We start from the raw sequence: 15041 nt of genomic DNA, 5'->3' as shown, positions 1-15041 counted from the left end.
ATCTTCGATGTTTTTAATGCAGTACGATGTAAATTGAGCTAGATTGGTGGTTGTTGATCTGCCTGCAAAAAAGCCATGTTGGTCCTTCGATATATATGCTTTGGTCTCACGAAAGAGCATATTTCCTACTAGAATCTCAAACAACTTTGATCCAGCGCAGAGCGACGCTATGCCACGATAGTTTGCAACATTTTGCTTACCATCTTTTTTAAAGGCATTATCATTACTAATTTTTTCCAACACATGGGAAATACTGATTGCGACAGTGATTGGTTGAGGATTGGTCGTAAAGGTGTACACAATGCGCTTGCGTATCTTTTTAATATAATGGAAGGAATCCCATCTGGCCCCACCGATGTAGAGGACTTTAACTTGCTTATGGCAGCCAGAATGTCTTCGTCAGTAAATTGAATGTTTCCAAAATTGATTACACCGCGAGGGACATCTTGAAGACCACAGTCCACCTGAGTTGAGTTAGCCGATTCATTTTTAAACACACTCGAGAATTTTTTGCGAACAAGTTACAGATACCGCTGGGAGTATTAGACGTTTCATTTGCGAGGAACATACTGGAAGGAAACCCATTTTCTTTACGTTTCCCATTTACAAAGGACCAAAACTGTGTTGGGTTTCGTTTTAGGTTGGATTGGGTTTGTAGCCGCTCGAAATATTTTCAATTTACGTAGCCGGTTGTTGAACCATGCTGGTTTTTTCACTGCATCATAGTGTTGATTTCGCTTCTGTTATCTCTTCTTTCTGAAATTTAACGAACAATTGTTTAAAAACAGCTCTTTTAAAAATTGAATGAATTTATTTATTTAGCATGACTAACCAATCGTTGATCTTTCAAATGGAATTGATAGATTGAAAATCGAATTACAATGCTTGAAGATATATAGGTTTAAAGAAAACCATTTTTGTTGTAAAAATCACTTGCAACTGTCCAAACAAAAGGGATTGAAACATCAGTGCTACGGTAAAAATAAGCTCCAATGAAAGTTTCGTAAAATCTCTAGAATAATGTATTTGTGAGACATTGAAATATCAAAAGATAATATATGCAATCAGATTTTTATAGAGCCACCCTACCTCATGGCTTTAAAAAAAAATCATAACAAATCAACCATTATGGATAGTCTTGTATATTTAGCAAACTTGCTTCAATTTATTTGTGTTATTATATTGTAGGGCATTGCGCTGGTAAACTTCACACATCTAAACAGTCGATACTTTGAACGCCCTAATCACAAGGACCACCCTAATTCAATTTATTTGAAAAAAATACGCCAAAAAAACTAACAAATTTGGCAAAGACATCATAAAGCTGAAACAAACTATTTGGGGCTATCAGTTTTGTATGGCTTTGAGACGCATTATGGTCAGCTTTCGATATGTACTGAAAATCGAGTTGCTAAGTTTTGTAGTAACGTCGTAACACTCGAAAGAGAAAGAGGCTCGCAATGTAACTAAGGTTCTATTGAAAATTTTCTCCAGAACTAGTCTTATTATGCAGTATAGCGCATTACTCTATACTTAACTCCTAAGTGCCCAGACTCTGGTTCTTAATATAAAAATTGATTCCATCAGACACTAGCTATATTATACATAAATAATACATTTATATGCCTATTGTAATCATTAAATACAACACGTATACTGTAAAATATAGTTAACCCTTAAATGCAAAACGCTGTTTTAAAACACCATTGCGAAAAACGTCTCAATATTATCACAGTAATGTATTGATACTATGAGACAATTTTCACAAAATTTGAAAACAAAAAATGCGCCTTTGAGGGTTAATATAACGCCCGAGGGATTCCATGAGAAACCGGCCGACCACAAAATATGACCGTCGTCGATTCGAACGAAACTTTGAAGTTGTATTCGGTTTATGAATCTCCATTATTTTCTCTAACAATTGCAATATTTTGAAACAAGAGCAATTTTTAAAAAGAGCGTAAACATTTCTACGCGCATTGTTTTAAAAAATTTTTTGTTCGATTACTGTCTTTTATACAGCAAAACTTTCTGAGAACGAGTTTCAGGGAATGAATATTTATGTACGAAAAAAATATACACTGAAAAAAATGTGTCATTTTCCACAAAAACAAAAATTTGTGTGAAAAATTTAAATTGTGGAAAACCCATTTTTTATAATTTTTTATATTTTGTCAATAAAAACCTCAAGAGAAAAGAAACATTTTGAATGTGATTGTATGATGGAGAACTTATCGGTAAAAAAATTTCTAACAATAACTTTATACATGTTTTTAAATTTCATGCTAATTGATATACAAAACTGTAATTTTATTACAGAATATAATTCTAAGTCTCATTTTAAATCAAAATGTATTTAACAAAAATCTTCCAAAATGCGATAGTTTTCGAGATATTTGGAATTTTGTTTCAACAAAAACAGTTAATTCGTTTGATTATGCCCTTTTTAAAAGTTATTCGCGTTACTCCATCATAAAATGTCAAAAATCTTATGCTTATCGTTTTAAAGACCTAAAAGAAACTTTTTCAGTGTATTTGGATCATGGAGAAGCTTTCTTTTATTGAAAGTTTTCCTAACAACAACTTTTGACATATTTTTTATAATTCATACTATTTGTAGTCAAAAATACAATTTTCTTTTTGAATATGATTCTAAACGCTATTTTAAATCAAAATGCTTATAACAAAAATTTTCTGAAATGTAGTTGTTTTCGAGATATTTCAAATTTCGTTTTAACAACACAATTATTTTGTTTTCTTATGACCTTTTCAGAAGTTATTCGCGTTTCTCCATCAACAATAATAAGTTTTTCAAAAGGCCCATAATATTTCCTGTAACTTTCTCATTGACATCGAGGTGATATTGCAAACCATTTTAAAGCTATTCGAAACCAACCAAAATATGATCGAACTATTTAGTTTTATCATAAGACCCTATGGTTGAATAGTATTTTGATTGATTTTGTATTTAAAATTCAATCACAACACAATCACATTCAAAATGTTTCGTTACTCTTGAGGTTTTTTTTGACAAAATATAAAAAAAATATAAAAAATGAGTTTTTTACCATTTAAATTTTTAACTCAAAGTTTTGTTTTTGTGGAAAATGACGCATTTTTTTCAGTGTATATTTCATTTCGTACATAAATATTTTTGCAGTTTTTCTAATGTTCAATAATTCTGTACTGGTTGAGACCGGACTCCTGATTAGATGTAATGCATAGAGCATTTTTTTGCCAAATATTGATGAAAAACAATGTTTTCATTTCATTTTATTGGAATTTATGCGCTACTATACAGAAGCACTGATATTTCAAAATTAATTTTTTTTTTGTGAAATTCCTTTAAGAATGAAAGGTGGTTTTACTACGTAAATGCGAAAATCATCCATTTCATTTTCATATGTCAAAAACATTGAAAATATGAAAATTGAAAGAAAAAAATGCAACTTCATTTCTTATTACATTTTTATACCATTTTTTTCAATTAACTGAAGGGTTACTAAAATAAAAGTTTTCCTATTACTGCAGTAGAACGTTTTTGAATGTATAATGTTTGCCTTAGAATGCACGGAATTTTATTAATAGAAAATGCAAAAGTTAATTTTTTTCATAAACATTACATTCTGAGGAGTCTCTTAAAGTTAAATTTCGTGTGAATAACATTTTATTATATATCACGGTGTTCCTAAAGCCGATATTAACTAAAAAAAAGAACCATAAATTTGGCATACGGCATTCGACAGATACAGAATCCAAGCATCTTCTCAGTGAATTTCAAAATGATCCATCGAGGGATTCGAGAGATATGGCGATTTGAAGTTTTATGATACGTTTCATAAGGCTACCAGCAAACACCCACGGCACAGTGGTCGCAATGGTACCAAAACGTGCGTTTAATTAATGGTGCTCTAGGAGTTGATTTTAGCGATTTGACGTGTTAGAAACACTTTTTTAGAATGGAAGCCCCCTTCTTTTGATGTATACTGAATTGTGATTAATCCACCTAAAAGTGAGATAGAAAATTTATTTCCACTAACTTTTAAGATAGAGGCACAATGTCAATGACAAAGTTATAGTAAATTCTACTGCAAGAAAACTTGTTGAACATGCAAACTCTCCAAAATGTAATGGTGTTGAGATAAAGCACGTTGTTTGTGGGAGGTATCCAAAAAATCATTTTTTTATTATAACTTTTTTCTGAGATTTTTGCAATTCTTCAAATGTTCTATGAAGTGGTTGAAATTAAGAAATTGCAGATATTTTTCGAGGACGTCAACATTTTTTATTTCAAAACTTAAGAGTTATTAAATAAAGTGGGTTAAAAATACCGCCATTTTGAATGACAATTACTAAGAGATGTGGAAATATGTGGAAGATATTTCGATTCTATGAGAAAGACAGTGAAAAGTACTATAAGCAAAAATACTACTCACAACGGGCATCCACCGGCCTGTATATAAAAAATACTTTCCGGCAATGAATGTTTTTCATTTTGTAACAAAATAATTACGACATTTTAAGCATAACTATTTATAGCAATTGTTTCTATGTGTTATTCTATTCTACGAATATTCTAAAAAATCTTTGGAAATGTCAGAGTACACATATGAATCCAAAACTCTCAGCTCTGTAGTCTCCAACTTACGAATTATTCCTAAACTAGCACAACAACAAAAGTGATCAACTAAAAAATGCGCAAAATTTTTTGGCTGTCTTTACAAGAATAAAAACCATTACAAACAGTATTAGGGTTACTGCACTCTAATTCATCTTAGCTTCTGTATTCATCCCACCCATTGGAACTCATTAGTTAGAGAAGTATTTGCTATCTCTATTCAACGCAGTAGCTCAAAAAGTCTAACTGTACTGCTTCTTAGGAACGAAGGAAAGATGGTGATACTTACTTAAGCGCAATCCAGTCACTCTAAGTCGAGCTATCAACGAAATATTGTGACATCCCGACTGATGAGATGGATAAGGGCTCGTCTACCCTATATGCCGTTTTCATGAAACGATTATGTGGCCGGAATTGTCAATAATTATTTTGCAAGCACGCATTGAATGAGTAAATATTTGAAATTAACCCTCAAAAAGGCAAGCGAAAATTGTGACTTCATAAAGCATCGCTTCTAAGACCCAATGAAACCAAAAGCCTCTTTTTTGTCGTTTTACCAGTGAGAGAATCGAAAGCCCGAAAATGCTCGATCATTTGTATTTCGAATTACAAATTCATTGAAACTAGGGAACTGTAACTATCGAGCCTCTGAGACCCCTTGCCATTTTGAGGATTAAAATTTGACAGAGATGTAATATATAGCTAAAAATATTTTCCTAAAGATTTTCTGGCAAGTCGGATCCTAAGTAGTAACTCTAACTACACAGTCGTTTCGTGAAAATGATATCTAATACTCTTTGCTATGGTTCATACTCATGAAAATACAGTAAACCTTTTTAGGCGTCTCTAGTGTTCGCTTTCCAAATCCTGTCAATTTATGAATAGTTTTAGATAACAGAAATTCAAAGTTCACGATTTATATGTGTATTTATTATTCTCAATGATTTTTTAGAATATTCGACAAATAGAAAAAAAATCGCTAAAAAATTTATGCTGAAAAAGTCGTACTTATTTTGTTACAAAATGCAAAACATGCATTGCCGGAAAGTATTTTTTGTATACAGGCCGGAGGATGCCCGTTGTAAGTAGTATTTTTTCTTATAGTACTTGTCACTGTCTTTCTCATAAAATCGAAATATCTTCCACATATTTCCACATCTCTTAGTAATTGTCATTCAAAATGGTGGTATTTTTAACCCACTTTATTTAATAACTCTTAAGTTTTGAAATAAAAAATGTTGACGTCTTCGAAAAATATCTGCAATTTCTTAATTTCAACAACTTTATAGAACATCTGAAGAATTGCAAAAATCTCAGAAAAAAGTTATAATGAAAAAATGATTTTTTGAGTGCCTCTCACAAACAACGTGCTTTATCTCATTACCATTACATTTTGGAGAGTTTGCATGTTCAACAAGTTTTCTCGCAGTAGAATTTACTATAACTTTGTCACTGACATCGTGCCTCTATCTTAAAAGTTAGTGGAAATAAATTTTCTATCTCACTTTTAGGTGGATTAAACACAATTCAGTATACATCAAAACAAGGGGGCTTCCATTCTAAAAAAGTGTTTCTAACACGCCAAATCGCTAAAATCAACTCCTAGAGCACCATTAATTAAACGCACGTTTTGGTACCATTGCGACCACTGTGCACGGGTTTGGTCCAATCTCTATGAACAAAAAAATATTTGTCTACTTATTTAGTACATGGCATTCAAAAGCTATAGTAATCAAGTATATCCCCTGCAAGTTTGGAAATATTTCATTGACGGAATCGAAAGTTATAACAGTTTGGATGTGGTATGCGGTCATAGATGGGTTTTCTACCAGACTTCAAGCGTGAATCCATGTTTGTCCATTGACTATTTAGATCGTTTATACGTGTCGCGATTTTAAAGGAAACCCTTACCATTTTATTACATAAATATAATGTACAAATGGTGTTATTAATATGGTGCACTGAAAAAATATGGAAATAGGGTTGTCTACCAAACGTTAAATATAACGTGTAATTTAAAAAAAATAGATGAAAGTTGGAATGTTTACTTCAAAAGGCCATATCTCAATGGTATGTTGACTGATTCTAATTATTTTTTCATTATTGAACAGGTAGACGTTTCATCGTTAATTTTCATCAAGAAGAATATAAAATAGAGTTTGCTACTTCAAACAATAGACAACTTAATTATCCTCAACTATATGTATTATCACTATTTAGTAAATATTTTTATATTCAAAACGACGACCTATCAATTTCTATACATTAGTTGAATGCAACGAACGCAAACTATAAATCATGGAAAAATAAAACCATAAATTCAATACATATATTCAAAAATATGAAGGTATTTGCTGATTCAGATCAATTTATGTTATGATACGGTTTTTGTTGGAAATTTTGTACAATCGTGATTCGCTGGTTGGGTTGACAGATGTTAAAACTGGGGGATGATATTAGTAGGGGGATCAAAGGGGATGTTATTAGTACAAGTTCATCTGCTCATATCTCTAACTATTGTTAGTTTGATTGTCGAATTGAATTTAACATGAGAATTTGACATTCAGATGTCGACAATGGACCAACTAGCGCGGAGGTCCAACTAAAAAGGGGCTCCTGTTAAAAATTGAGCGACCAGCGAATCACGACTGTGTTAGTTTTAACATTTCATATATCCATAATTTGTAGTAAACAGCAATTGCAATCAACTAGTAAATAAAAATTGATAGGCCGCTATTTTTAATACAAAAATAATCACTAAATAATTATAATACATATAGTTGAGACCAATTATATTGTCTTTTTATTTAACTCTATTTTATATTCTTCTTGATGAAAATTAACGAAGAAACGTCTACCTGTTCAATAATGAAAAAAGAATTAGAATCAGGCAACATACCATTGAGATATGGTTTTTTGAAGTAAATATTCCAACTTTCATCTATTTTTTTAATTTACACATTATATTTAACGTTTGGTAGACAACCCTATTTCCATATTTTTTCAGTGCACCATATAAATAACACCTTTCGTGCATTATATTTATGTAATTAAATGGTAAGGTTTTCCTTTAAAAGTCGCGACACGTATAAACGATCTAAATAGTCAATGGACAAACATGGATTCACGCTTGAAGTCTGGTAGAAAACCCATCTATGACCGCATACCACATCCAAACCGTTATAACTTTCGATTGCGTCAATGAAATATTTTCAAACTTGCAAGGGATATACTTGATTACTATATCTTTCGAATTCCATGTACTAAATAAGTAGACAAATATTTTTTTGTTTATAGAGATTGGACCAAAGCCGTGAGTGTTTGCTGGTAGTCTTATGAAACGTATCATAAAACTTCAAATCGCCATATATCTCGAATCCCTCGATGGATCATTTTGAAATTCACTGAGAAGATGCTTGGATACTGTATCTTTCGAATGCCGTATGCCAAATTTATGGTCATTTTTTTTAGTTAATAACGGTTTTAGGAACACCGTGATATGGTTATACAAATGAACAATTTTCAACACTAAACTAAACAACACTAACAATAAAGTGCGGTTGCTGTAAGCGGTGCGGTTTTATTATTTTTTTGTGGTTGCGGTGCGGACAATCCATTTACCGCCCACATCCGCACCGCGACGAACCCTAGCCCCGGATACCACTTGCGTACAAGCCGCATAACACAGTCACTGTCTTAGCATGAAAAGGGGTCTCTAGGATCTGTACTGGACGCTCCCCACATTAAATAGGCTGTTTTGTTTGTTTACATGCCCATTTGACCAAACATGAGCCACGTCTAAAAAGAAAATGCTTTGGCAGCAACCTGCGAAAAGTTTACTTGACCAAACGGTCATTTTTGATGCAAAATTTCAAATTTTGCATGATGAAACTGCAAAGCAAACTGAAATAATTAAAAAAGAATTAGGATCATACGTCAACTCAAAAAAAAATCCCGCTTGAAAAAAACGTTAAAAAACATCCTCATTCTTTACATTTCTATTCTTCTCATACACCCCAACTGTTCTGGGTTGTTGCGTAAAATGCTTGTGTACATTGTACACAATACAATAATAATTATTTAAATACTTAAGTCTTTATGGCGAAAATGTTAATTGTTTTGCTTCTGAACTCGAACAATAAATAATGCAATCGTTTTCTCTTATTACAGCACCCATACCCATCGGAAGACCAGAAAAAACAATTAGCTCAAGATACAGGACTGACGATATTGCAAGTAAATAATTGGTGAGTGAGACTAAATTCCTAGTTATCTAGTTTAATCTTTATTTGATATAAATATAAATACATCACTCATGCTTTATTACTAAATCATTTCAGAGAAGGACAGGGACGGATCTAGGCAGAGGGTCCTGGGTGTCCAGACCCCTCTCAAAATTTTCAACTTATTCAGAAATTTTAAACTAGATTCGATTTTGAATTAGTTTCAAATTTCATTTCAAACAATATCTTAACAGATTTTTAATAATTGAAATTATTACGTATTACGTATTGTATAATGTTTGTTTTTAAATCCAGATTCTAGAACTCCCTGGAGAAAGGCATCATTTTTATGAATTCACTTTCTACCTAACATCCTGCACTGGTAAAACTTCAAACTTATATTTTATGTACTGCACATTAGGGTGTCCCAAAATAACATCATGTTAAAAAGTCATCGGGCTCACTTCTTAAATGAAAGATTGGAGTATTAACTTATTAAGGCCGCTTTCTTCTTCGGAGGGAATTTGCTGAACCGCTCTCTACTGGTGGCGAATTTTGATATTTTGAAAAATGGGTTGAACTGTTTTAGATTTTTTCAGCATTTTTATATTTTTCTAGAGATCCGAATGGAGACGTTTGGTATGTTAGTTTGTACAATTTTTGGATTATAAGTGCGGTAGAGGCATTAAAATGTGCAATTTTTGGTGTTTTTCATTCGTTTTTCTTCAAAATTGAGTTACTGCTAAATTTCAAAAGTATAGAAAACACTTCATATAGGTAATACACTTTATAATATGACGAATTTCGTGCCAACTCGAACAAATGTTGAAAGCACCCTCTCAGATTTTAATAAAACTTTTTGTACATGAGAATTTTGTCACAAAATGCCACTTTGCATACATTGTTTTTCCAAAAATGATCTAGACTGTCTTTTGAAAAGGGCCAAACTTTTTTTACCATATTTTTCAAATAGCTATAGTCTAAAAATGGCCAATCCTACAAAAAATGCCGTAGGAGTGATTTTCACAAACTTAGTCAAACTTTCGAATAAAAGTATTGAAAAAATTCTTCATTGACTCCTACACTGAAAAAATCGATTTTAAAAATTTAAAGTCGATTTACAAAAAAAAAATGATTTGGATGAAATTTTGTTGCAAGACAAGCTATTATGTTCCTTACCTACCGTCAAAAATTCAAGTTGGGCACTTTCAAGAAAATGAAGCTATTTAAAAAAAAATTTCCTTGTCTAAACTGATTTTTTTTTCAGTGTATTTTTATCGAGAGCTAAACCAATGAAAGTCATAATCATCTCAGAATCCATTTTCCCAGCTGCTAGTTGCCTGATACATACAAAAAGTATCAGTAACGAATTTGGTATATATTCATAACAAACTTGAATGAAGACTGAAAGATTGGAAAATTGGAAGACTGTAAGACTGGAAGATTGGAAGACTAAAATACTGGAAGACTGGAAGACTGGAAGACTGTAAGACTGGAAGACAAGAAGACTGGAAGACTTGAAGACTGCAGTTCATTTGTTCCTTTCAAAACTGATAAATTTGATGAAATAATTGACAAACTTTTCTAAAATTTATTTTATGTCTGATGGAGCAGCAGCACAATACAAAAATAAGAAAAACTATGCAAGCTTGTGTAACTTCCAGTCAAAGTATGAGTTAAGCGCAGAATGGCATTTTGTTGCAGCATCCTATGGAAAAGGACCCTGTGATGCTATTAGTGTCACTCTCAAGCGAATGGCAAAAAGAGCCAGTCTTGCTCGTGACTATGGAAATACCATAAGAAGTCCCCGAGAGTTATATAACTGGACAGTTGAACAAACTGATAGAAATATCACAAAATTAATTATCTGCTGCATATTCACTGAACAGTACAACAAAATGTCAGAAGAACTCTAAGAGCTGTATAATAACGCCAAAACAATATCTGGAACTTAAAAATTCCAGTTTTGTGCCTATTCCTGGGGCAAAGTAGAGACGAAAAAGTATTCTAATTCAGTAGATGAACCAAAAATATTTTCGTTGTATAGAAATAACACAAAATATCATGCATGAAGACAGTTTTAAGATAAATGTAATATATAAAACGGTTTTAATCCACCTAACAGTGTGATGAGACATTTCTTATAACTTTTATCACTCTCTTCGGATATTATATCGTTTGAGAACATTTAGAACATGATGCTTCGCGATGTTTTTGATAACACATACTATATGGGATAGTGGCAGGACTCAGAGAATCGCTCAAATCAGCATAGGACAACATCAGTGCTAGAAATCTCAAACCAAATCAATGGGAGAGCGAAAAAATAGCCCATAAAATAGACATACCAACAAATTATTGTTAATGCTCTGTTGATAAAATATCTAAATTGTGGTAGGAAAACTGAATTTTCCTAAAGGGGTTATATATTGTACTGAACCAAAAAAATAGATTTTTTTTAATCGATTTGAAGTTTATACTTTACTCAAATTTCCAACGCGACTGAGAACTAAGAAAATTGAAATCGCAGCTCCTGATATTTTTCTAAAGGTGACTTCCCAGTAGTATCCTTGATTTGAATTATTATCGATAATCCTAATGCCAAAGAACAAATAAAAACCTCTCGAAAACGAACCGTTTGGGAAAATCATCGTCATTACTGGAATTTTCATTTTCACGAATCTTTTCGATAACCTTCCGTCACTTGCCTTAATGCACTGGGTGCACAGATATTCATAGATATTCAGCATTCGAAGAAGTTTCTTGTGAACGAGTGTAGAACGACTTTATTTCTACTTACTTGAAGTCAGCGGCGTAACTAGAAAGGTTTGATGAAAATCGATCATACTGTCCAAACGGCATAATTCCGAAACCGTAATTTTTGAAGTTTTAAAATTATGCAGAATTAATTTTTCAGAAAATAGTAACAGAGTTCGTGTCTTTAGCGAATTTGTTGAGACTTTATTGTAGTCATGAATATTAACCTGAGAAAATTCACCATAAATACTTCTTGGACGATATACCGTCAAAAATTATTTTATCAATGCGCTGTTTAACGTTTGTAAAACTCATCGAAGATACTAAACCTCCGAAATTGGCGGTTTCAAAATGATGCTATCTTGACCTTAAATTACTGTTTTTAAACATTTGACCTATACATATAATTGGTCATACAACAAAAATCAAATGCTCATCAAAATCGATCAGAACCTGCTGGAGTCGAATGGAAATCGTCATTTTTCATAAATTTCTCTCTACATTCGGAAAGTGTTATCCTCGGTATTAATCATATTACGTTTTCGTCTCAACTCGACGCATTCCCAAAATAAAAACCTAGTGGTGCAATTGTGCTTTTCTCATTTGTCCAGACTACGATTCCATGGCTGGTTATGTTCAATACAATGGTGGAAATGAATATTACATGTTCAATACGATTTGCACATACATACAATGGATCGACAGCCACGATCTTGAGATACTATGTGATACTGAAACATCGCTTGAAACCAGCGGCGAATCATGGAGAAAGATCCGGGAGGTCCTGGTCCTGCCGAAAATTTTCAACTTGTTAAGAAATTTTAAACTAGTTTTAATTTTAAAGTAGCAACCCCTCACTGCATACTCCCTCCGGGCCGGTATGATTGACGATTTTTAGAATGATTGCATAACCTTTCAAAAATGTACCAAAGTCCAAAAAAGTCAATTTTTGTCAAACATCTCAATGTTTCATGCATTTTAAAGTCATTTGGCATCAAAAATACAAATTTGATTTTGAAAATTTTTCATTTCAGTTTATATGGGAATTTGTTGTGTGATTGCACTCTTCAACTTGTAACTCCGGAACCGGAAGTCCAATCAATAAAAAATTCATAAGCAGGGATGGGAATGTTGTACCTTTCATTTGAGACTAACTTTGTGCAAATCGGTCCAGCCATCTCTGAGAAACAGAGGTCACATTTTTTTCCACATACACACACAGACATTTTCCGATTTCGACGAACTCAGTCGATTGGCATATGACACTCAGCCCTCCGGGTCGGGATTAGATTGACGAATTTTAGAGTGAATGAGAAAGGCAAAAACATTTTTAGCAAATGTTGAAAGTTATGCAATTTTTTGGTGAGCAGTTCTGTTTCATAGACATTAAATCAATTTTAACTTCGCTTCCTATTAAATAAAGACCCTTATAACAGTACATTTCTACAAAAACGAGCTCAATTTGAAAATAAATCTGAGGATTATGATTGATTACAGAACTCTGGAATTTTCTATTTTCTATTGTTTTCAGGCAGGAATTTGATATTGATGCTATTAGATAACTGTGAAATCAAGACCAATAGATTAGTTACATATCAGGACCCCATTCCGTCAATTTATCAAAAGTCCTCATGATGTTGACAACAACAGGCTATCCATCTACGGATCAGATAATTGTAATTGTAATATTGAATTAAGTCAGTCTGCATCAATAAATTTTCAAATCCAATATTTTTTTTGGGTTGGGTGCGGGGGGGGGGGGTTGTATGGTGTTAAACCCCAAAACCTTCTCTTGGCTACGCCGTTGCATGGAGTTATTTATTTCGCTTTTCATTTTCCGATATGTTTCAGATCGATCCGATGGTCATAAGTTAGAAAAATTGTAGTCAGAAGGTTCGCACAAATGAACATTTTTGCACTGATGAGTTATCAAGTTCTTTCCAGACAACTTGGAAGTGTTCGGTGATTATTTCTAGCGGTTGTAGATAGAAAAATGAAATACAAAATTCGTTTTATCGTAATAATGTTTGGCTTATTTCAATGGATTATTACTATATTGAACAATAAATAGGCGACAAAAAGTAATCCACAAACAACAAGCCTTAACTTTTAAAGTATTCAAAATAGATATTTGAAGTCTTCAGTAAAGTTATACGCAAAATTAAGAGCTACAAATTTGCTGAAGGCATCATTTCGATATAATCACTTCCACGAAAATTTGTGAAAATATCTCACTCATAGGGGGATTAATCAGCAAAAGCACAATACCAAAAGAAAGGGCGTATTGCCTCCATTAAATTCTCCGAAGATACTATTGACCTAAAATAAGCCGTTTTGGCGTTAATAATAGATTACATATTTTTGGTCATATTTCTGGCAATGGGAAATGATAAAAATCTTTCGTCCGCATTTAATTATAAATATCTCTTTTGATAATAGTCTGATTTCAACAATCTATAGCTTGTTCGAAAGGTATTCGTTAAAGCTGTCTAAAAACATATCAATTGTTAATCTATATTGTCAATCTCGGCAGATATTTCAAAAAAAAACTGCAAAAAACGCCATTTTTACGCATTCGCATTACGGCTCAGCCATTGCTGAGAAACACGAATGAGAATTTGTCCGTTACATACACACACACAGACACACACAGACATTGTCCCAAATCGTCGAGCTGAGTCGATTGGTATATAAGACTCGGCCCTCCGGGCCTTTGAAAAAATCTTGAAAGTTTGAGCGAATTCTATACATTTCTTTTATAAGAAATGTAAAAATTAATAAATAATTATGTAAAATTCAATACATAATGTTGTGGTGGTTATTTCTTTCTCTGTTTCTTCCTCAGCACTAAACAAGAAAATAAAAAAGTAATAATGGAATATTTGTTTAACGACATAAACTCTTTTCAATGGGATTCTTGATTAAGGCGTTACATTCCTTTTAGTGATAAAAATGTCAAGTTTGAATTTACGTAAAGGAATAAAGCAATGATTTCATTATATCAAACTTATAATATTTTGGTAGCACATTTCTCAGTAAAATAAACAAGCATAAGATTTTAAAAATAAATTGATAATTGGCGGAGTTATGGCTTTCCCCGAAACCCTTTTTTAATTAAGAGGTTTGCGGTGATCACGATTGGAGACCAATAGATCATCTAAAATCCTAAATCTAAAAAAAATCCATTGGTATATCAGAATTCCTCGTACTTTAACGATTAGTTGAATAAATAATACTTTTTTCCTGCATTCGAGAACGTTTTAAGTAAAAATCGCTGCTTTAAGCTCTAAAAATTGTATTAAAAAATTCTTATCCATGAAACAAAAATTTATGAATAAAATAGGAATCGTTAAAGTACGAGAAAAATTAATTACGGTCAATTGAAAAAAAATTAAGAAAATTGATTGAGTAGTTTTTCGCCAATCGTGATCACGGAAAAACCA

At 32.4% G+C, this 15041-nt stretch overlaps 1 protein-coding gene across 3 annotated transcripts in view; it reads left to right on the top strand.

Annotated features, from left to right (window-relative positions):
• Window positions 1-15041, top strand: part of LOC131678827 (homeobox protein homothorax-like) — an 885299-nt gene that overhangs the window by 608118 nt on the left and 262140 nt on the right. For all 3 annotated transcript variants that reach the window (XM_058960309.1, XM_058959597.1, XM_058960872.1), the window contains one exon: window positions 8789-8865. In XM_058960309.1, the coding sequence (XP_058816292.1) occupies window positions 8789-8865 (77 nt within the window). The remainder of the gene's footprint in view (window positions 1-8788; window positions 8866-15041) is intronic.

The sequence above is a fragment of the Topomyia yanbarensis genome, chromosome 1, assembly GCF_030247195.1.
Source record: "Topomyia yanbarensis strain Yona2022 chromosome 1, ASM3024719v1, whole genome shotgun sequence".
Lineage (NCBI taxonomy): Eukaryota > Metazoa > Arthropoda > Insecta > Diptera > Culicidae > Topomyia > Topomyia yanbarensis.
The sequence above is the reverse complement of the archived record's forward strand: the minus strand, read 5'-3'. Positions and strand labels throughout refer to the sequence as shown.